At 39.6% G+C, this 24,698-nt stretch overlaps 1 protein-coding gene across 2 annotated transcripts in view; it reads left to right on the forward strand.

Moving 5' to 3' along the window:
• The window catches only part of SLC44A1 (solute carrier family 44 member 1), a 70,610-nt gene that overhangs the window by 15,710 nt on the left and 30,202 nt on the right, over nt 1-24,698 (forward strand). For both annotated transcript variants that reach the window (XM_051642582.1, XM_051642583.1), the window contains exons 2-5: nt 1,493-1,582; nt 3,005-3,147; nt 9,624-9,760; nt 23,527-23,620. In XM_051642582.1, coding sequence (XP_051498542.1) covers nt 1,493-1,582; nt 3,005-3,147; nt 9,624-9,760; nt 23,527-23,620 — 464 coding nt within the window. The remainder of the gene's footprint in view (nt 1-1,492; nt 1,583-3,004; nt 3,148-9,623; nt 9,761-23,526; nt 23,621-24,698) is intronic.

Below are 24,698 nucleotides of genomic sequence, written 5' to 3' on the forward strand. Positions count from 1 at the left end.
GACTGTTTGAGTAATTTTGACTGTTCAGAAATAGGAGTGATTTTGCAGAGTTTGACTTAATGTAAATATAACAACTGCAAGCGGAACTTCCTTGATACAGGATTGCAAACACAGAACAGGAGTTCCTAATGCAAAGCCAGATTGTTTTGGAAATGCTGCTTTTTGAAGCCTGCTGCATGCAGGACTTCATTTATATTGTATCCAGTTTGTATTTTTCTAATCCTATTGTTTGCAAAGGTTATTTTGGGTTTGTGAATTAGCAAAAAACCATCATGAATACCAAAAAGCTACCTTGCTGGTATCACATGAGTTACATAATATATCTTTTTTTGATAAAAATTTGCAAAATACGTGCTAGAGATAAAAGCTGTTGACATTTTCACAATCATTCTGGGTTAATTCAGTAGTGGCATTTGCTACCTTGTCAGCAAAGTCTTGAAGAAGCTTCAGAGTCTTGAGGGGGAAAAGATATTAAAAAATTGAATAGGTTACAACTGCTGCTCTGTGTCTGAAGACAGCTGGTCTGTATTTTTTCTGTATCAATTTCCTTTTCTTCCTTAAGTATTAAAACTATGTGCTTTTTTTTGGTTTTAGTAGACATACGTGAACAGTTAGTACTTGGCAACTAATTGAAAAAACTTATCTTTGCAACTGTGTATTTTTAATCAATATTTTTGTTATAATAACAAAATTCTGATATGGTGGACTTTTTTATTAAAATAATATTCCTGAAATAATTCTTTTTTTAGAATAATTTTTCCTAGATAGCAAAATCACAGTTTTTAACGTACTTTAATTATCTTACTAGTGTATACACACTTGAGCAATTTTACCTCACAAGCAGCAAACTATTTAAGTTGCTTACGACTGCCCCTTTATGCTTTGCAATAGAGGCCCCATCACTGAGTGTTCCAGCCTTTAAGTACAGAACTTCTGATGCCTAGGTAATACTCACTAGGGATCTTTTTTCTGAAATGTTAAGCTCAGCTTCCTATTGTTAGGTAGAAAACTGTTCCTTTAACAGCAATTTATTACCTCCTTTGCAGCTCCACTGTACTTGTTAAACCTGCCAATAGTGTTTTAAAACTTAGGAGCTTTTGTAAAGTTTAATCTTTTATCCTTTTTGGAAAGCAGATTCCTGGAGGGTAGCTGTGGAAGATGGCAGTAGCCATTTGTTGATTCCATGCCATTAGCTTCCCTTTTCTATTACTAAGAAACAGGTGAAAATACCCTGTTTAATGGATAAATACCTGTGAATTATTGGATAGACTGTTGATCTAGGTTCCAGTGGAGGCACTTCTTTCAAATTGTCTTTCATCAGCCTTAATTTTTTTTGGCCAAGTTTCTTCAGCTTTGGCCAAATTGTATCAGAGTTTAAAATAATTCTTGCTGTATGTTAATGCCCTGGATAATTATTTTCTGCCTTTTTCTGTTATGAGCAGAAGACAATTAAGTAAGTGTTGTTAACCTCATCTCTCTCTTCTCACACAAGAGCTCCAAGCGAGAGTGGAAGCCTCTGGAGGACCACAGCTGTACAGATGTACCATGGCTGCTTTTATTCATCCTCTTCTGTGTAGGAATGGTGAGTAAAACTCAAAGGATTCTGTGAATGTTTTGTTGTTGAAGAGTTTGCATTCATTAGAAAGAAGTTTTAAAACTCTTTGTTAACTTAGTCAATGAGTAAGGTCAGGGTATGCTGGAATGGAATCTGTCAGCTGTGGAACAGGAATGGGTAGTACTTACACATCAAAGGCATTTGTTAGGGATCTGTAATTTATTGTTTGTGCCAGTTCTTGCTTCAGCTCCTCCACCCCTGAAACTCCACTTTCCCTTGTAAGTGATTTTCCTCATGACAACAAGATACCACTAGGCTCATGTTCCATCTGGGACTGTGGATGTCCCAGATATTACAGCTTTGAGTCTGGTAAATGGTTCTGTGAATCGCAATAAGCTTTTTTGCTGAGAAACAATGATTCTGAATATTAAAGTGTTTTCTTATTGAATGCTTAGTAGAAGCACCAAGTATTGGCAACCATATTATCAACGGTAAGACTTTTCTTTCCAAGTTATTCCAGCTCTGTCCTGTGTGATAAAGCTGTAAGAAAACCTCACAGCACTGTGTGCTTTGCATCAAAACACAAACCTCCAAGGGCTGCAGATTTATGAAAACTAGAAATAGGCTTCTCTTAGTCTTGAGTTGAGTTTCTTCATGGATTTACATATGGTGTTCTTCCTAAACAGATAATGTCTGTCACTGTCTTGTACATCTGTGTTGCAAGGTGTAGCCCTTAGGAGTTGGAAGTTCTGTGCTGTCAGTTTTCTTTTCTACTGTCCCTTAGTCTCTGGTCTTTGTAATTATTCCATTGAAAAAAAAAAAAATACTGTTTATTCCCCAAAGTGTTTGCCACTGGCTGCACTTCAAATGGAAGTAAGGCAATTTTTTGGTTTAAATCATCTGAATGACGTTCTTACTGTAATGTGTGAATATCTTAAAATCTTAAAAAGCACAGTACTTCCTGAAAGAAGCAGATCTTTTTTTTTTCTTTTGTGGTTATTTTTTCCTGTCTTTGTTGATGCTCCCTGGTTACTCAATCTGTGTATACCTGTTTCCTCAATTATGAATTAATCTGCTGTGGATTATTGTCCCAGATTTTCCTATCTAAGCAATATAAAATACAGAGCAATCATCTTATTGGGTCAAACACTCTGTTAGTTACTGTTCTAGGGGACTTGAAGTACTGTTAGGAGTCAGGAGGGAATCCCTGCACTGTTGTAAATTGGATTAGGTGGGAGGAGGAGTTGCATTATTTCCTTTACTCAGTATGTAGGGAGAAAATGCTGGAACAAGCCAAGAAACTGAGTACTATTGTATGTAAAATGCATGCTACTATGTCCTTTACAGAATAGTAAGGGATCTGAGTACTTAGAAACAAATGAATTAACCTGACTTTTTGCAGCTATCAAACAGAGTATTACTAAACCGTGTGGGCTTTTTTTCCTCCAGGGTTTTATTTGTGGCTTTTCAATAGCTACAGGAGCAGCTGCAAGACTGCTTTCAGGATATGACAGTTATGGAAATATTTGTGGACAGAAAAACGTCAAGGTGGAGGGAATAACCAACAGTGGTCTGGACCTCACACACAAGAAGTGAGTATGTGATTCAGTTGCTTCATTCTGTAGATGAGGAAAGGCAAAACCTTTCTTCCTTTGAGAGTGGTTTTCAATAAAATGGGTAAAGGAATATGCTAACTCATTCCTACTTGTCGTTTTCCACTTTATTCGCCTAGAGGAGAACAATCTTCTGTAATGATGCAACAGTACTTGGGGAGTTTATGTTGACAGATGTGCAACATGAGTACAGCTAAGTCATTGAGAAATTTTCCTTCCTTAGCATTCACTTCATTTAGGAGATTGTATCAGGCCACTGAAGAATCTTGTTTGTTAAGAGTTTTAGGTGTGACATGAATTCTTGGATTTGGGAGCAGGCCTTTGATACTTAAAAATGGTTTGTTTTTGATGATGTATGTTCACTTGCTGTCACTGAGTTTCGGAGGAGGTAGAATATATCTGACACATTAAAATGAAAAATTAAAATTTAAACTGTAAGCAGAATAGATAGAAGTGGCAGAGAAAGAGAAAATGCACAAAACTTGCAAGCAGCACACAGCTCTGATTAAGCAGTGTCATGTGAAAATACACACTTGTAGGTCAGAACCAGCACAGGTTATTTTTTGTTGTGCAGAAAAAAAATCATACTCCAGTAGTAGTAGTAGTGGAGCTGAATAATAAGAATCCTGGACTGAAAGGTTGAAAAACAGTGAACAGCTGTTTGGGTCTCTGTGCCCCTCTGTTCTCAGAGAGCATCTGTAGGACTTGGGTGTATTCAGAAAGTGAAATATTTAGTCTAAGCTTGGAACAGAGTGATACTAATTGACAAAAAAGATGTTTCTTGCACTGCCAATTACTTCCAAGAACTAAAAGGTTCTTGATTTCTGAGTATGATAGTCTCTTACTTCACACTTTCAGACTAACAGAAATCAATTTTTTGCATTAATTATTTTGGAAGGATACTTTCCTAAGATCTGCTCAATTTGATTGCTGCAGTAAATGTTTCTGAATATCTGTTTTACTGTTTTCTTACTTTTATATATAAATCAAAGAATCACTGGTAGGGGCTGGAAGGGACCTCTGAAGATTATCTAGGCAAGCCTCCAGTATTTTAACACTTTCTAAAATAAAGTAATTCTTGTGTTGTGAGATAAAATACAAAATTTAGAATTTTAATTTTAAACTTGCTTACCTTTAGAAAGAAATAGTGTCTGAGTGTGTGAAGGCAGAGAAACTCAGACACCTTATTGATATGTAACAGTTAATGGTGTAATAGTCTCCTACAATAGTGACAGAAATTATGCCATCATGAGGATAAACACCTACCACTACTAAGTGATTTCTTTTCATAAAGGCAAGAATGAAAAACAGCAAAAAAAATAGTGACTGTTTTTAAAACAGCTGATAGAGCCTATTGCTTGTCAAAGTCTTAATAAGGTTAAAAAAGATTGTTTTTCTAATAAAAGTATTGTGGCTTGAGGCATGACCTAAGCAAAAGAATGGATACACTAGTATGGCATATCATAGTCTCTGGTTGGTTGAGAGTGAGAGAGAACCTTTTACCAAGGTATATATATTACTATTATATATAACTATTGACAGTGAAGCACCATCCAAAGTGCCCAGCTTTGGAAGAAGCCAGTTCTTACGTACATGGGTGATCCTTCCCACTCTCACACCTTATGGCTTTTTAAATTTGTTTGCCAGTTTTTCAGAAAAAGCTCTTTTCTTTGCATCTGTCTCTAGCAGATGGAGTTGCTGTAGTGTCTGAGGTGCAGTAGTCATAGGAGTATTTCATGCTATTTTATTGGAGTATTTTTCAGACAGACTGTAAAAATAAACTCTTCTTACTGCTCATACATTGCTGTTTGTGTAGAGAGAGAGAGAAAGCGCTTTGAGCTCCACAAGTGTGGTTCTGAAAACATGACATGCTCATTTCATTCTACTTGTAGGATAGTTCTGTCTTCATTTCACAGTCCAAGGCAGAAAAGTTAAATCATCTGTAAAAATAACATTTTCCTCCTTGTAAATTACAGCACCTCATCTGTAATGAAGAGGGTGAAATGGATGTGGTCTCTGTGGATATGGAAATCTGGGTGATAAGGGTGAGGAGCAGGGTCCTTACAGGGGTATGGTTTATTCTGTATGCATCAGATATGCTGAAAGCAGTGAGATGTATTGTTGGGAAGGAGGACTTCACAGCCTGATCTCATCAACAAATAGTGAATCATGCATCCTTTTATTTTTACAAAAATACCACAGTATATCTTTAATAGGTTGTGCTCTGAATTCAGACATGAGATTTTAGTCTAGTATTGGCAGTGATTTCTCATTAAACCTATCTGCTTCAAATAAGCTCCTGGTTTTTTTGGTCTGGCAGTTACAAAGAAAGTTAAAAAATTATCTTCTATTTGCAAGTAAATTATGACTATGGCAGCCAAATGTAAGTTCTTGAGATACTAATTCAGTCTGATTTTTCTGATACTTTGCTGGTTGGGCAGAATTCAGTTTGTGCTGTTTACTCAAGAATAAGATGATCTGCATGTGCCACTACTGGGATGAGTTAGAATGGCATTCCACCTTAATAAATGCCTTTGACTCGGGAAAATGTTTAGGTTTTAGATTGTGGGAAAACCCAAGGAGTGTTTGCAGCACACTTGTAGAGAACTTGGTTGAGTGAAACTGTATATGCCCTACCCATAATTTGTTTAGAGTGTGTGCGATCACTTAATTCATTTCTGTATTATTGTGATAAGATGCTTGTAGGTCACAGCAAACTGTTGCTCTGTGAGGTACACGTTTGCCTATAAACAGACTCCTTAAGAGTGTGTGAAATACCTGAAAACAAGATAGGCTTGTTCATACGATTTGCCACCTTGGTTCTAGAATCAAAGTGTAAAGTATGAAATGATATTGCTTGGTCTTCCTGGCTGTGCAAGGGAAGAGGAGACTGCCCTTTTCCTCATGAGTATTAAAAGGTTATAGGACACTTGTTTAGAAAGCTACTATTAGATACATTTTTTATGCTTTTTTGTTCCTTTTAATTTAACATTGTATCATTTTGAAGATATATTTTTAAATACTTCCCTACAAATCTGGATTTTTCTTTCAGAAGTGAAGGAAGAAGCACACTGAAATATAAGACCAAAATGGTAGGAAATCATAGAAAAGTTATCATATAGATCTGTAAAAAAATTATAATGCATTTTGAAAAGCTGAACTGAAGTTTATTTTGAATTACATGCCTCAGGATGAACAACTTGCTATTGACCTTATTTTCCGACACCGTGGCTTTTGAAAAGCTAAATAAATTATTATTTTCCTTTATGTGTAAGAATCAGCTTAAACTTCAAGAGCTTACATTTTCTAATTTTTATTTGGGCTACCAGAAGGTAGTAATATTAAAAATTACTTGCAATTATTTTTACTTAAGTAACTTTTTCATCATGCCATATTTCAGAGTCTTTTTAAACAAATTTTTATTTTCAGAAGGGGGGATTGGTAACATCAAAGAATCACAAAGGCATAGAACAGGTTTGGTTTGAAGGGACCATTGAAGATGATCTTGTTCTGCTTCCCTGCCGTGGACAGGGAAATCTTTCACTTGACTCGGTTGCTCAAAGAGCTGTTGAACCTGACCTTGAACACTTTCAGGAAAGGGGAATCTACAGCTTCTCTGGGCAACCTGTTCCAGTGTCTCAGCACTTTCACAGTAAAGAATTGTATCTAATGTATCTAATCTAATCTCTGCATTTTTCTTGTAAGCCCCCTGTAAGTATTGAAAGGCCACAGTGAAGTTTTCCTGAATACTTCTGTTCTCCGGGCTGAACAAGCCCAGCTCTCCCAGCCTTTCTTCATAGGAGAGGTGCCTCAGCCCTGTGATCATTTCTGAGACCCTCCTCATGTCTTTCCTCTTCTGAGGACTCCAGACCTGGACACAGAACTTGAGGTGGGGCAAAGGTGACTCTGACCTCTCTAGGCCCAACTGGTCATGCTTCTTGTGATGCAGCCCAGGATATGTGGGGCTTTCTGGGCTGCAACAGCTTTAAAAGGCAAAACCAAAATACCTTTTCCTTTATAATGCTGATTCTTGTTTTAGCTACTCAAAATAAAAAAATCTCAATTCTCCCTGTGTAGACTATGGATTGAAGCCACAGATTTGATAGCTTGGAGTTTGCTTTACAGCTGCCTTAATGGTGTCAGAACTGTCTCTGAGCAGTGCAATGTGGTGTTTGAATGTGTCTGCTTAAGGGTATGCCAACATGGCACACTCCTGTCAAAGCTGCATATGGCAGTGTAGTTGCATTGTGTCTCTAAATTTCCAGGCTTGAGTTAAAACCGTAGTAGTTACTATACAACATACTCTCATTTCTTCTCTCCATTTAAATTATAGCTTGGTCCTTGAGTTTAAATGACTACAGGAGTGGACTGGATTCTAGATTGTCAATGCCAGTGTACTTGACTTGGTTTTCTTAGGCTTCCTTAGGCTTCTCTTGGTAATAATGTGTGTTAAGGGATTTTTGGAGGAACCTCCCTCCTGGCCTCGGGAGCTTAGTCCGATAGGCCCTGGACCCAGGATCTCTGCCTGGTCTGAGGGATGTGCATGGACAGCCACACACAGGACACTGACACGGCTGGTTACATGGACTGGCACTGACCAGGCGCTGCCTTCAATGGGATCCACATGCAGCACACAAATAAACACGTGCACAACCCTGTCCCCTTCTCATGGTTGTTAGTGCAGATGTACATATGACATTCTCCAGGCTCATAAGCACATTTATAGGTGACCCAAGTATCAGCACAACCTCTCTCTACCCACCTAGCACCCCTGATCCCAGGTCCCTTAGCTTGCCTGATAGGTCCCCCCTACTCAGCGGCTGGTCCAGCTTGGTGCTCACTAGCAAGCACGTGATCCCACAGGCACCCCACACTTTCAAGTCCCCCCAGATAACAGCACTGACACCCCTGCCCAGACCCAGGGCTTTCTGCACACCAGCTGGTGCAGCTTGCAGTTTGCTGCTGCGTTACTTGTGCACAGATCCCCCTCCCCACCTCCTGTACCCACTCTGGGGAAGGTGCAGGTGCTTGGCTACTGCAACAGCAAGCACCACTGGCACTGACCCACAGGCCTGTTCCAGCCACTGGCTCTGAGCCCCTCACTTACACTGTGCCTCCCCACATCCGTGTGACTGTTTTTTGGGAACACACATGGTTCTCAGCACAGTGGCTGGTGCCCAAAACCCTTCTGGGCCCCGGTTGCTGGCACTGAGGCCCCATTCACTCTGGTAGCTGACACGACAGGCCTGGGGCTCTCAGCCCTGGCTGGACTCCAGTTGCTGACACTGAATCCATCGAGCCAGTCTCCCCAGTAGCTGGTACTTAGTCCTTTCAGCACTGATGTGCATGGGATAGAGCGTAAGGAGAAAGAAAGGTAAGAAAGGGCTTAGTAAGGTCACTTGAAGTGTTCAGGCAGGACATAAATGCTTTCAGGAAGCAGAGGGATTTTTTTTTGATTACAGAATAAATTCCCATCACAAGGCCTGCAGAAATAGAAATGGTATTTTATATGGCGGTTTGAAGTTGTTTTCTTGTGATGTTGTTAGGTAATATGAAGAGAGTATTTAAATGCATTGTATACCACCAGAATTGTAGGAATTTGAAAGACTTGTCTAATTTCAGAATATAAAAACCATTCTGCATCTGTCTTATACCTTGAATGGACAAAACTATTGTTATGTTCATGGAGAAGATGTTAGCTGGGAAGCTATAATACGTACTTCATTAATTGGATTTTTAAGTAACAGTGACTCATGCAAAATTAGCATAGAGAATCTCTTAAAAGTACAACACTTGGACATTAGACACATCTACTTGAAATATCTGAACAATTTTTATGTCAAAGTAAGTACTATAGTAGTTTGCTCAGTCGTATAGGCCTGTGGTGTGGAAAATCAATCTAAACCAAAAAACTGTTCCTAATTACTGCGATTATGTGTATTTGTTAAAATAGCTATGGACTTGGTCATTTTTGAAGCTTAAGTATAACCTTATGGGCTTTGTTGGGTCTTTTTGAAAGAACTTGGAAATCTTGAAGTCAAGTTGAAGGTTGGAGTAAAGACATTTTTTTGTGAATGTTTAGACCTGTATCTGTGAAGAGGCATAGTAGAAGTGCTGCTGGTTTTATGAACAGCATCATTTGAATAGACTTGAATCTGGTACAGTTAAACATCTTTCTGTGTATATAAAAGTATATAGATATCCATATATTCGTTGGGCATATAAGTACCTGAATTCTTTTGACCCACACAATTATGGTAATATCACATTTCCTATGTTTATGGATAGGCTGAAGGTTAGTCTTGGCTGAATCCTTTAGTTTGAAATTAAATTCAAAGTATAGATTATCTCAAGTTGAAGGGACCCATAAGGATCATCACGTCCAACTCCCTACTTGATTTTGTTCAGTGTAATTGTTAACTAGAACAGAGGTAACTTACTTTTCTCTTCCCTAGGTATGTATTCTTCTTGGATCCATGCAACATCGATCTAGTACATCAGAGGATCAAGTCCATTGCTTTGTGTGTATCAGCTTGCCCAAGGAAAGAACTAAAAACTCTGGCTGATATTCAGAAATTTGCAGAAACTAATGGTACGCAAAAAACATGTCTGTTTGTGTATTGGGTATTTTCAAAGGATTAAAAGTCTTGTGCATTAGCTGAACTAAAAATTAAATATATGTCAAGAAATATAAATGGAAATTATCTGATATTTTTATTAAGCTAAAACTTTACTAAATCTTACAGTACTAATATGCTTCTGTTCTGTCATGTCTGGACAGTTTTGGAAGTTAATTTTTAAAACAGGAATACAAAGTGTAATGAGAATTTGAGGGAATGTCTGACTGTACAGTACTTTCTCAACTCCTATGGAAATGTTTTGGCCTTGCTGCTCAACAGTAATGCTGTTGAAATGCCCTCAGTGTATATGGGACTAGTCAGAGCAATGCTGTTGAACTGTGCATGCAGCATGAAGTATGGCTGTGGATGTGAAAATATTCCTGCTTTCATTCAGTGCTGTGGTGCAGTTTCCATGTTGGGTTGTTTTCTTACACTTATCTTTTTAAAAGAAATTTAAAGGAAACGTAACAAATGAAATAGTGTACCCAGTGCCCCTCAAGAGCAGTACTTTATGTAGTCATAAATACTGATATTATTCACTCAATTCGTATTTTAATGCTGTATAGACTAAAATGCAACTTTTAGACTATCCAAAGAGAGTTAAGATGACAACTTAGAGGAATTTGAGGAAATGTCAGGGTTTTTCAGCTATTCAAGTGGGAGCTCTTTGTCCTAAAATTTCCCTCTTAATCTTGAAAAATGCTGCAGTAAGTTTTCTTTGCAAGGTGCTTGGCTAATGGTGGATCAGTCTGGGTGACCAAGTTGAAAGCTGATTACTTTTCCTGGAAGGAAATGAAGTGTTTATTTCTGTTCTGGTATAGATTACGTGAGTGTTTACCGTTGGAAACCAGAGCTGAAGTGGGCCTAGGACACTGTTAGTACCCTTGGTTTTCTGCCACTGCATTGTGCCTGCACATCTGGTGTCTGAGTTGGGGAGATGGATCAACTATCCTGTGGCATTGCAGCAGGCACGGAGCTGGACAAACAGCTGTGCCAGCACAGGGCAGGGGCTGTTCTGAGAGCGGGAGTTCACTCCTGTGATCTGTGCACTGCTGTCAAATACAAGGCCAAGGGAAGCTAGCCAGAGTAAAAATACAGTTTTTACCTCTTGACTGAGTGTGCTTAGTTTTTCTTAACTGATACAGGCCAGTTTTTTGTTGGTGTGAAGTCAAGGTCATCAGTAGTAGAGTTTAAGTACCTCTTGAAATAATGAAATGCAGCCATGCCTTGTTTTGCCACAAACATTGTTTCTATATTTATGTCAGGTCTCTTTATTTATTAACTGTGCCTGAAATATGTTCAGCATAACCATCTTTTAAAATACACCAAAAACCACTCTTCCTAAAACATGTTATGCGTTGTCCTCATGATTTTCCATTCTAACTTTATCTCATTTGCTGTTTTGGGTTTTAAAATAATTCTTTTAGATATTTTTTTTAAAATTAATATCAGACTGGATAGTTTCATTTTACAGGAAGCTTGGTCAAAATTATGAAACCTAGTGTTACAGCAGAACAGAATAATTAATGAATTCAAGTCCCGATTTTCATTATTGGCCTTGCCAAAAACAGGTACTAAACTGAGCCTTCCTTTGGTAGATGAGAACTGTGCAAAACTGGAATCACACGGTTCAGACAAATACATCATGGTTATGTTTCAGTTAAGTGTTCAGCAGTCTCTGCAGATTCCAAAACACAGTGGTTTGCAGCAAATGAACAGCATAAGTATTTACCACCTTAAGTGTTGCATATGCATAGTAAAAGTTAAAGCAGTCTTAAAATAGAGCAGGAACAGTGAGTTAATAACCAAACCGTACTATTTGGTAAAAACAGTAATTTTTCTGAAAGTCACTTAGTAACTATGATAGTGGGTTTAAATTAATTATTAGTAGGATTATGTTTGGCAATCTGTTTCAAGTGATTGTAGACCCCCTGTAAAAAGGATAATAAGGAAATCTGAGAACTTTGAACATAACTACACAGACCTTAATTGCAATTTCTCTGTTTGTGATGATGCCTAACTAGAATTTAGAGTTCAGCTGTCAAGTTCTGAAGAAGGAGGGCAAGACATACGTTTGGTTTCTTGTCATAATTAACGCTGAATTTTCCAGGCTCGCAACTTCTAACACTCAACAAGAAAACTGCTTTAGTGTTTTGATTATATGGGTGGGGAATGGAGTCAAATCTTAGTTTTGCTTTGCTGAACCTTTCTGAAAGCTTTAACCCTTCCTGCAACTTGAAAATAGCAATTGTTTTGGAGGTAGACTCTGTGTAGGTTGTTGCATGTGCATTTGAAGGCTTAGCCATTTTCACCTGGCTCACATACACTGTCCTTCAACTCACATTACTCATACATACACCTTGGAATTCTTTTATGAATTGCTGTTTAAGCACCTTTCCATCCCAAAAAATTCTGTTCTGCTTCAGCTCTTTGAGTGGTGGTATGGCAAGTTCCAATAAAGTTTTCAAACATCTTTTTCAAAAGATGTAAAGCAAACAACAACATCCTTACATTGATTAATGATTTTATCAATATCAAGTATGATCTTTCAGGTAGCCTATTATTTATGGTATCTTCCCCAAAGTGGGACTGGCAGCTCACTCCCTGTACACAACATGACAGAACTGCCAGCTCCTCAGCAATTATGGCAGATCTCTTACTGTGCAGTAGAACTTCTATTTTTCTGTAAGCAAGAGTATAAATAAGCATTTAGGGCATAGAGAGTGCTTGCCTAAGGCTTGAAGATAATTTCATGAGAGAGCAGCTTTTCGGCTTCCTGAGTCCAGTGGTAATGTACTTGCTCTTCTGCTGTAGTTTGGGAAAAGGAGCTGATTTGGTGAATTACAATACACCATTCCATTTTAAATGCTTCTGTGCAAATGCACGGAGGACAGGGAATAAGCAGGAGGAACTGCAGATGTGTGCAGCCTGCAGGCCTGTGGTGTTACTGGTATGACCGAAATGTGGTGGGATGACTCCTGTTACCGGACTGTGGGGATGGCTGGGCATAAGCTCTTCAGGAAGGACAGGCAGGGCAGAAGAGGGTGGGGTGTCACCCTTTACATCAGTGACCAGCTGGAGTCTGTGGAGCTCCACTTGGGGATGGAGTGGACTGAAACCTTATGGGTCAGGGTTAAAGGAAAGGCAGGAGATGTCATAGTGGGGGTCTGCTACAGGCCACCAGGTCAGGATGGCCGAGTGGATGAGGTCCTCTAAAGGGAGATAGGAGCAGCCTCACACTCACAGGCCCATGTCCTCCTGGGGGACTTAAACCACCTTGGTATCTCCTGGAGGGACAACACAGCAAAGCACCAGCAATCCAGGAAGTTCCTGGAGTGCATTGATGACAGCTTTCCCCTCCAAATGGTAGAGGAACCAACAAGTAAAGGTGCTTTGCTGGACCTTGTTCTCACCAACAGAGACGGGCTGGTTGATGATGTATGACTTAGTGGGAGGCTAGGCTGTAGTGACCATGACATGGTTGAATTCAGGATCCTTAGGGCAGCGAGGAAGGAGTTAAGCAAGCTCACTACCCTCAATTTCAAAAGAGCAGATTCTGGTCTCTTCAAGGATCTGCTTGGTAGTGTACTATGGGACAAAGCTCTGGAGGGAAGGGAAGCCCAGAAAAGCTGGTCCATATTCAAGGATCATTTCCTTCATACCAGGAACTATGGGTCCCAATGAAGAGGAAGACAGGCAGGAGAACCATGAGGCAAAGAGTTTCTGGACATAGTTAAATGTAAAAACAAGATAGTCAGAGTGGAAGCAGGGACAGATATCTTGGGGGTAGTACAGACAAGCTGTCAGAGAAGCAAGGGATTGGATAAGGAAGGCCAAAGCACAGATGGAGCTGGACCTGGCTAGGGATGTTAAGAATAACAAGAAAAGTTTCTACAAGTATGTCAGCAATAAGAGGAAGATGAGGGAAACTGAGCCCGCTTCAGAAGGAAGCTGGAAACTTGGCCATGCAGAGAAGCTGAAGTACTCAATGGCTACTTTGCCTCAGTCTTCACCAGCAAAGTCTCTGGTCACACCATCTAAGTTAGAGAAGGTGAAGGCATGAATTGTGAAGAGGAATATCTCGCCACTGTAGGAGAAGAGCAGGTTTTTGACCATCTGAAGGACCTGAAGGTGCACGAGTCTATTGGGACCTGACGGTATTCATCCATGGCTCCTGAAGGAAGTGGCTGATGAAGTTGCAAAGACTCTGTTCATCATATTTGAAAAGTCTTGGCAGTCTGGAGAAATCCCCACTTACTGGAAAAGGGGAAACATAACTCCCATTTTCAAGAAGGGAAAAAAGGAAAACTCAGGGAACTATAGTCCAGTCAGTCTCACCTCTGTGCTCAGCAGGATCATGGAGCAGATCTTCCTGAAGGCTCTGCTAAGGCATGTGGAAAACAAAGGGGTGATTGCTGGAAGCCACCATGACTTCACCAAGGGCAGATCCTGCCCGACTAATTTGGTGGCCTTCTACAATGGGGTCATGGCATTGGTGGGCAAAGGAAGAGCTACTGACGTTCATCTATCTGGACCTGTGCAAAGCCTTTGACACTGTCCTGCATGACATCCTGGTATCAAAACAGACAAATGGATGGACCATTGGGTAAGGAACTGGCTGGATGGTTGCACTCAAAGAATGGTGATTAATGGCTTGATGTCCAGGTGGAGACTTGTGATGAGTGATGTTCCCCAAGGTTCAGTCTTTGACCTGTGATATTTAACATCTTTGTTGCTGACATGGACAATGGCACTGAGTACACCCTCAGCAAGTTTGCAGACAACACCGAAGTGTGTGGTGAGGGGGACATGCTGGAGGGAACAGACCTTCACAGGCTTGAGAGGTGAGTTCATGCAAACTGCGTGAAGTTCAACAAGGCTAAGTTCAAGGTCCTGCACCTGGCTTGGGGCAATCCCAAGCATAAATACAGGTTGGGTGGAGAATGGGTTGAAAACTGTCTGGAGGAGAAGGACCTGGGCATGGTGGTGAATGAGAAGTTCAATATGAGCCAGCAGTGTGTGCTTGCAGCCCAGAAAACCAACTGTGTCCTGGACTGCATCAAAAGAAGCAAGGTCAGCAGGTCAAGGGAGGTGATTCTCCCCCTTTACTCAGCTCTTGTGAGACCCCACCTGAAGTACTGTATCCAGTTCTGGAGCCCCCGACATAAGGACATGGATCTCATGGAAAAAGTCCAGAAAAGAGCCACAAAGATGATCAAAGGACTGGAGCACCTTTCCTGTGAGGACAGGCTGAGAGAATTTGGGTTGTTTAGGCTGGAGAAGAGAAGGCTGCATTCAGTCATTTACACAACAGATAGGAGTATTATTTCCCACAATGACCGGTCCGTATAGTTATCTCTGAATTAAACATTACAGAAATTATGGACACTTCTTTAGTGTTTCTTTTTAATAACATTTCATTATTTATATGGCACAGTCATACATGAATTGTATCTTCAAGGATCCCTGGAAGTGTTCAAGGCCAGATTGGACAGGACTTTTAGGATCTGGTCTAGTGGGAGGTGTCCCTACCCATGCAGGGGAGATGGAATTAGATGATCTTTAAGGTCCCTTCCAATCCAAACTGCTCTATGATTCTGTGATGATTCTGTGATTTCAGAATGCTTTACAAACAGCAAGTTTCCTGATGACACTAAACTGGGAGGAGAGGCTGACACACCAGAAGGCTGTGGTGCCATTCAGCAAGACCTGGTCAGGCTGGGGAGTTGGGCAGGGAGAAACTTGATGAAATTCAACAAGGGCAAGTGTAGAGTCTTGCATCTGGGGAAGAACAACCCCATGTACCAGTAGGGGTTGGCAGCTGAGCTGCTGGAGAGCAGTGTAGGAGAAAGGGACCTGGGGGTCCTGGTGGACAGGAGGATGACCATAAGCCAGCAATGTGCCCTTGTGGCCAAGAAGGCCAATGGCATCCTGGGGTGTGTTAGAAAGGGGGTGGTTAGTAGGTCAAGAGAGGTTCTCCTCCCTCTCTATTCTGCCTTGGTGGGGCCGCATCTGGAATATTGTGTCCAGTTCTGGGACCCACAGTTCAGGAAGGACAGGGAACTGCTGGAAAGAGTCCAGCACAGAGCCACAGAGATGATTCAGGGAGTGGAACATCTCCCTGATGAGGAAAGGCTGAGGGAGCTGGGCCTCTTTAGCTTGGAGGACACTGAGGAGTGACCTCATCAATGTTTAGAAATATGTTAAGGGTGAGTGTCAGGAGGACGGAGCCAGGCTTTCTTCGGTGATGTCCAGTGATTGGACAAGGAGCAATGGGTACAAAAACTGGAACATAAGAAAAAGCTTCTTTACTGTGAGAGTGACAGATCACTGGGACAGGCTGCCCAGAGAGGTCGTGGAGTCTCCTTTCCTGGAGACATTCAAAACCCACCTGGACACATTCCTGTGTGATGTTCTCTGGGTGATCCTGCTCTGGCAGGGGGGTTGGACTAGATGATCTTTCGAGGTCCCTTCTAACCCCTAGGATTCTATGATTCTGTGATTTTTCTTCTGCTCCTCTCCCTCCCCTCCCTTCCCTGCTGTGACTTTTTTTTTAGTGGAAGTACACTGGTTAAATCTTAATCCCTTTGCTCTAGTTATAGGCATATTATGATTCAAGAGCTTCTGCACCATGAGGTCTTTGGGAACCTGGCTATGTTAATTATGAGTATCATTTTTTGAATGGCTGGAATAAAAGTAGTTACGAGATAGGGAGTCATCTACTGCTACTCTTGCCTTATTACCAGAACTGCCCATCAGGTGTGTCTTGTGTTGGAAATGAACCCTCTAGTGAGAATGAAATAATTTTCACAGCATAAAGTAGCTGCACGTGAAGTCCTCCAGTAATATTCTTTTGTAGTATTGATTCCATTAATAAAACATTGGAAAGGGATAGGAACAGTGAGGTACTAAATCGTGCTGCAGGTACTGAATTATTTACAGTTACATGAAAAAAATCTGTTATCAGTTGCAGTTGTACAAAATGTCAAATGCAAAAGATTGCTTGCAGAACAAGGGAGTAGAAGGAAAAAACATTGTTACGCATTAGGGGTCTACTTTAAAATTGTTATTGCTAGTTGGGAAATAGATAATGAAGCTGCTGAAGATAGCAAGTGGATAAGGTGGATGCACAACATTGTCCAAAAGTGTAATGTTTATTGTTTGTGAAGAGAGAAAAATAGGCACTGTATTTTGTGTAAATTCGGCTGTGTTCAGATGATAAAGGCTGTTCTCATCCTTCTTTGACTGTGTTTTCTTAACTTTTTTTCTGAACTTTTTCCTATTATGTGTATTCATACTGAGAAGGCAAACAAGGATTGTGACAAGAAAAGACCAGTTATTCTTTTGCCTGGAAAAGACAATTAACAGGAAGAGTCAAGTCTTAAAAGCAGGAATAGCTTAGAGAAAGTTTTTAAAAACTGTGTTCCTTGATCTCATAACTTGAGTAATGCGAAACTAGAGGTCAAAAAATAAATTGCTGTGCATCAAAGGGGCAGATTTTTTTCCACACAAGTTACAGTTAATTTACAAAACTTGTTACCATGAGAATATTTTAGATATCAAGGAATAAACTGTTAAAATAGTAGTGTTTGGATATTTGATAGGTTAGTACTCAAAGATATCCTTGAGCTATGAGTGGTGGAGAGCTAACAATGCAGTAGGGACAACATCTGCTACTGGACTAGATGGATATTTACTTTGACTCCAGAATATCTGATCTTATTTAGCACTGGAAGAAGTATGAGTGGAGGAATGAGGAAATTAATATTTGTTTTCAGCTTTCTGTAGTGTTGGTAAGAATGGGGGTATAGAGGAAAGGATAGTCATTACAACTGAGAATGCATCCATATGAATAGACTATTTTTAAGATATAAACTTCTTTATATATTTATATATTTATGCATCATTATAACAGTAACTGTACTTAGTTATTTCAGTAGGTCTCTTTGTGGTCTTAAATTCTGGAGACATTTAAAGATCTAAGTAGCAGGTTTTATGTGTTGTATTTTTCTTGAACATTCTTGCAGGCACTGGAGAATACGTACTTGAGTCCCACATTTGCTTCCAAAAGCAGGCTGTAATTTCTTCTGCTCTCTAATTCCCTCTATTTTAAAAGGCAGTATGTCTCCCTACAACAACTCAAAGTTTAGATCTATGCAGTTGTTACTTTCCTTTCTTTAAAACACTTCTGGAAAGCACCAGTGGATAGATCTAGAGACTAAGCTTTCCTTCTTCACTGAGAACAAGCCTGTCATTAGTCTACAAAGTTCTGACTACAAAGTGGTCTGTCCTGTGCCTTCTTGCTCATCTCAAGGCATCAGTATTTTTCTAGGCTCCACTAGGTCCCAGAAACTAGGTTTAAATATTAAGGTTCAGTCCCATTCTTGTTTGGCCTTCTGCCTCTATTCCTGCACCATTTGGAAAAGGAGTAGCTGCAGTGTTTAGGTATGTTTGTGCAGTCCTCTGATACTTCCACATTAAGTGCTACTTCAGACCATATTCAAATCAATTACCAAGAAGTGGAGTTCTCGTTTTTTCACTCATTTTGAGGTCTGATGCTAACCTGTGCACAGCTCAACGCTACTTCATTCCTAAATGAAGCATCAGATGTGAACTTGGCTGTTTCTGAAGTGTTTTTGCTGTTCTAAAAACACATAAGGAAAAAGGAAACTTATACAAGCCTAAACTTAGTGTTTTCTTAATGGTTCTGTTCTGAGGATATTCATTTCCTGTAGCTGTAGACAGGCCTGACCCTTTTTCCACTTGTCAGGAGTTTGTGATGGGAGGGGCTTATTATTACTAATATTGCTATTAGTCAGGCTTCTTCTGAGGCCATGCAACATTGTTACTTGTTACTTGAAGAAGTTAGCAGTTGATAGTAAATTACCACTCTCTGGAAGAAGTGAGTGGCATCCTACCTGTTTTGTATTTTTTAGCTGTGGTATTTTCAGGAGGATTCCTCACAGGTACATGAGCCAGCATCTGAAGCTTTCATTTTTCTGTGCCAGGTCACTAGTCTATAATACAGTAAGATAATATGCAGATATTGGTAGTATACCAGTTGTCTTACTGTGTGAAGCTTTGTACTATTAATGTGGTTCAGATTAACAGTTTAGAGCTGGTATGGCTTGACAAGTAGATTTGAATCAAGATCTAAAGTTAGGAAAGTAGAGAAGTGTAAAGAATTCCATCCTTGAAAGAATCTGGGAGCCTTGTCCTTGAATACCGGTGAAGTCCACCTCTATCAATATCCCGCTGTCAGTACCTCTTAGCTTGTATTGTGTAGGTTGGTCAAGCATAATCATCTCTGAGTCCTGTATTCACAATGTCAGCTATGTTTTAATTGGTGACACTTGTTCATGTAACACCCAGAACCCAAGAGGGATTAGCACTGTGCTGAAAGTACAGAGGCCAATAGTTGTGATTTAAACAGTCTTCCTCCAGTTAATATTTCTGCAAATTTCAGTATCTGTGATTACATGGCATTTAATTCCTGTTTTAGAGGATTTAGGTTTTGGTGGACTGATAGGGTACGGTGTTGCTTGAGAATGAGATAGAATACTTAAAAAGGACTAAGAAATTGAGTTTTTAAACTGTAATCTCTGCTGCATTGTATCATCTTTTGGAAGTCAGTTTTGTTGCATATGTGCACAATACTTACATGCAATTAGTGAGATCATACATGGAAGATCATAAAACTTACCTTACCAAAGCTGCAGTGCCTAGTCTTTCAGGCATTGCCACATGCCTGTGAAAAAGGGGTATGCAGAACTGCTTGAAACTGTGTCTAACTTGAGCAGGATGTGCTCCTAAGATGAGTGTTCTGCTCCTAGTATTGAACCTATTCTAGATATTTATTTATAGTTCTGGGTTTTTCTGCTTAAAACCTGGACGCTGAATATAAGTCCATGTTTTTAGACCTAGAAGTCCTTGTTTTAGTTCCTACTAACACTTTTGAGGATGAGTAGGCACTGCTGAGCAGCTTATAATGGGATCCAGAGTCCCTGATGTGCTTTACACCACTATCATTTGAGCAGTATTAATGTCAGTGGTTTCCTCTGTGGGCTGGTCCTTTTTGCACTAAGTCTTATAATCTCTCAAGGAATCAGAGGGTTTTGTCTTGCCATTCTGTGTGCTGTGTCCTCTGAGCACACAAGACCTTTAATCATTTTCTTTCTCAATTGGAAAGAATCTTAGAAACAGGAGTTTTGGTTCCCCATCTTAGTCCTGGCTTTCTACAGCATCTTTACATGATTTGTTCTAATTGTGATTGTTTTAAGAATTCCAGAGCTAATGGGTTTTCAGCTCCTTAGTAATCCAAGCCCAGCCAAAACAGAAGGCTTTTAAAGGAATTGGTGGCTTTCATTTCCACAGCTAGGCTAAAGTTGAAGGGAAGTTTGTGTTTTGAGATGCCTTGCTCCAGTGATGGCCCCAAAATATTCTAACAGTTTGAGTAACTCTGTTCATGGCAAAGAAGCCATGGAGCAGGAGCTGTGTTGTGTTTCCAGTATGCCATTTTGTAGGTGAAAGCACCCAAAGCACTGTGGGATCAGTAAATTCTGTGTGCTTACCACTAGCCCAGCAATGGTTGCTCTGGATGATTCAGAATTATTTTTCTTTAATGTTGCAACATACTGGGATGTAAAATTCAGTCCCTGTAGGATGGTTTGATGTTGTTTGCCTAATGATTTCTTCAGAAGAAATATGTATGCTGCTGTAGGAAGCAAAGAATGTATTACTTTAAGGATTTTTTTAATTTGTTCTCCACATTCTACTCATAATTTTTCTGAAACATTTATGAGTGATAATAATTTAGGAATAGTAATCATGTCTTTGGTAAACTAATTGTCTGAGCAAAGTAGATTATTCAAGTTCTTCTTTAACCTTTTGCAGGCCTTGCAAACTCAAATGGCAATACTAAGACTGCACTAAGACGGTCTCTGCTAAACCAGAATAACTAGTATGGGTTGGAAGGTTTGACAAGGCAGTCTATTCCTCCCATTCTCACCTTACAAAATTCAAACTTTTATTTATTGATGCCCATGTACTCTTTTGTTAAGAAATCAGTTTAAGTTTGATATAAAGTGATACATTACTGAAATGCATGTTAGGGTTATAGAACGCCCACATGGTATTAGGTAAGTTGGAATGTTTTCAAAATATTAATAAATAAATATTTATGGGAATAGTAAAAATGTATTCTAATCATATAGGATAAAAGGAGTGATAAATCTCATGGACATTATTTCAGCTATTGGACTGGTAGTTTGTTTATATGCAGGGTGGTTAATATCACTTGATTGACAAGCTCCAGGAAAATATTTTTCTGTTTGCTTGTGAGTGTAAAGAAGCATACTGCTTGAGTTGGACAGCTGAGGAGAAGAGTATGCAAAGGAGTCCCAAGAGCAGTTCCCAGGCAAGAGATGATAGTGACAGCCAGAGTTGTCCACTGCTGCATTGCATAACAGGAGGGAATGTATGGCTGGGTTCCAGAGGTACCTTGGCAAGGTGCTTTCAGTTTCCCCCAGGGCCAGCAGTATGCTGGGATATCCTAGTCTAGAAGTGCTACTTGAGTGGCTTGTGACCTGTGTTGTAGATCAGGATCTGGCATTTGACCAGCAAAACCAAGTAAAAGCTTGGTTTACATTTGTGATACAAACAAAAGATCTTCCAGATGCACATTTGTGCAAAGAACCTACATCCTCCTTCTGTGGCTATTGCAGGTCCTGCCCTTTGTTCCCTCTGCCTGAACTGCTGAAAGTGACAAGAAAGCATGGTCGTCCACATATCAGCTGTTTTCCTTAGGCTTATGTAGGTGTGGTGGCCTCTGCATGAGGTTCTTAAACTGTAGTTCAACACTGGTGGTGTTGAATGGCAGAATTACCAAGCTGGCACCAAACATTCGGTATGAATAATCTCTATGTGGTTTTCCTTGTACAGCCCTCCCACCTTCCCCTTCTTCCTTAGAACTTCTTGTTCTAGTAATATTTATAACCTAAGCAAAATAAAATATATGCAATTGTCTCCAATCCTCTTTATTCCTTCTGTTTTTGTGATAAACATGAGACTTTGCTGCGTCCCCTCCGTCAAATGCTGGAGTTGTTTTTAGCTGCAGTTGATCCAGAAGTTTTCATATCTACAAGAAAAGACTAAAAATTTTTGCCATAGTATTTTTTTTTTCCAGAAAGAATAAAAACTTTTAGATACTACATTTACAACTACGCTGTAAAGAAGGTAGTTTTGTCTGATGTCTGTTCATCTGATGCCATGTTTTTCACATAGGCAAGTAGAGACATAAGGATTCATATAAACAGTATAATTGAAAATGGAGTTCAAATGTTTTACCTTTACCTGATACCTTCTTTTTGCAGGAAATCTAGCTTTCTTCAGTGGTGGTATTTGGTGTTTTGGACCTGCCCCCAAGAAACTAATTAGCAGAAGTGGTATTTAAGTAGTGTTCCAGAGACTGCATGGGATAGCCTGCTCAGCTTCTCTCTGTCTTCTCTTTCAGTCTGTAAATAGAAGATGGCTCTTCATAGAGGTAGCAATGTAGCAATGGTAAACAAGATTTCTGCAAATAATATTTGTACAATTTCTACAAGTAACACTTCTGTTTGGTATCACACGGGCCAAGATAAGGCTGTTTGTAAAAAGTCTTGGTTTAATTTGGGCTAAAGCGTCTATGTGTTATCTAGGTCCAGTTTGTAGAACTCTCTGCTATGAAGTATTTCTGGATATCTTAGAGACCTTCTTAATGCAAATAATTGAATATTTATAATGATGATCAGGATGTCCTTGGTTAATTATGTAGGGGGGGGGGGGGGGGGGGGAAGGAACACAAAAGTCTATGATTCCAGAGCCCTTGCATGGGGGAGTTAGCAATTAGCAAACAAGTGCAGGAAGAAACTCATCTTTGGACAGGCAGCCTCCATTGGAGGCTTTCTTACCTCTTCCTCCAGTTTTCTAAGAGACTGCTGCTTCAATATGATTTGGCAGTAGGTGTCCTCCTAGAAGCATTGGCTCAGATGTTTACCATCTTGATTATAGACAAATGGAAATGAATAATGTCCTTCCATTAGGCAAGTGTCATGTACTAAAGAAACCTTAAATTATATTTTAATTTGGTTGTGGGCAACTTCATCTTTGTTGTGCTATGTCAATTTGTTTATAGAGAGAGTTCAGCTTTGCTAAAAGCTTTGGACATCTAATGCAGTCAGAGCTTGTGTTATTTTCCAGCCAACTTTCTAACATCAGTGGTTTGGTCCCTTAGTTCCTCTCCATGAAGCCCATAGACTGGTCGTATTTTGAAAACACACACACAAAAAAAACACCCCTAAAGCCAAAAGACGACTTGGAATATTTTCTTTTTGTAATGAATGTTGTCTTATGCAATATTCATGCACTAAAACTTATTAGGAAAACGCGTGGTGGAGTAGCAGGGGAAAATTACTGCAAAGTGCTTTGTGGTCTTCTCTTTTACACTACATTGTAAATTAGCCTTTTAAACTCAAGTGCACAAGTGTTGGAAGACCCAAACATAGATGAAGGATGTAATTCTGTTACAGTGAAGCCTGTGTTGGGCTTGATTCAGTATTCCATTGCAGGATGAGCTGTAGCATAACCTTGTGTAATAACATGAGGAGCTGCAGAATCAGAACCTTTATCAGTTTTAATACTGTTTGCAAATAATAGGATTTTTTTACTTTTCTACACCAATCTTTTTTTCTCCTCTCAACAGGATCTGCTCTGTGTAGCTATGAACTACAGCCATCAGAATATACTACAGACCCAAGGGCCACCAAGTTATGTCCTAAATATCCTGTTCCAGAGAGGTAATATTAACATCTTGTCTGATTGGGGCTGAAGGGGGCAGAGATTTGTTTTGTTCATGACAATTCTTTAGAAAATATGCAGCACAAATGTATTCTGTCTTACAGACAGTCTTAGTGTGTTATTGCCACATGCTTTTAAGGCATTTTGAAAGCAACTCTTAAAAACCCATACTATACACGCATGAGAGCATTGAGCTGATATCTTCAGTTCTCTTCTGTCTCATGTAACTGACACTGTACTGAGTATCACCTGTTTTGCTGCCTTTCACCCTATAACCAGCTGCCTGTCAGCAATGCAGATCAGAGACAATTATGGAGTACTTTTGATCTTTTGGAAGGAAAAGGATATATTCACACAGTTCTCTCCAGTGTTCATTTCTTGCACTTCAGTCACATTAACAAATTGGTTAATTTTTTATTCTTTCAGTCCCCAAATGACCAATATGAGGATGCTGAAGTACCAAAAAGAAGGCTGTATTTTATAAACAGATTGATTTGATTTTTATTGTTTAAAATATTTTACTAGACTTTTTTTTGTGAAGTAGGAGGAAAAAGTCTGTAGCTCCAGAAACTCTGCTAGCTATGCTGGCTGGAACTATGAAGATGAGCATTGCTGAGAAAAGAAGTAATCTGTTTGCTGGTGTGCACAGCGTTCTGTCAGTAATTCTACTCACTCAAGAGGAATCATGTTGTGTTTTCTCAAAGTTTAGCTTTTCAAACATTTAGCTTCAGTAGTGCATTGTAGCTGCAGTCTTGTCCTATGCATATTTTTCTGTTATGGTTTTATTAAATGTTATAATTGTGTCCATTCTAAGAACCTTCAATTTTAAATCTCTCTTTTCTGCATGGTAACCTCTCCAGTGAATTATTTTTTTTATATTGTAGTGACAATAAGTAGCAGCTGGAATATTAACTTTTTTTTACTTTTCCTAGCAGCAGATTAATATTCCATGCAGCTAACCAGCTGTTATAGCTGTAATACAAAAACAAATGAAAACTTCAGTGCCAGCTTGCATACTGAAAAGGCTAGTCTGTCTTCATTTTAGCCAGAATTATATTGACTTTTCTCCCTGTGCGT

This window comes from Apus apus, chromosome Z (genome assembly GCF_020740795.1).
Source record: "Apus apus isolate bApuApu2 chromosome Z, bApuApu2.pri.cur, whole genome shotgun sequence".
Classification (NCBI taxonomy): domain Eukaryota; kingdom Metazoa; phylum Chordata; class Aves; order Apodiformes; family Apodidae; genus Apus; species Apus apus.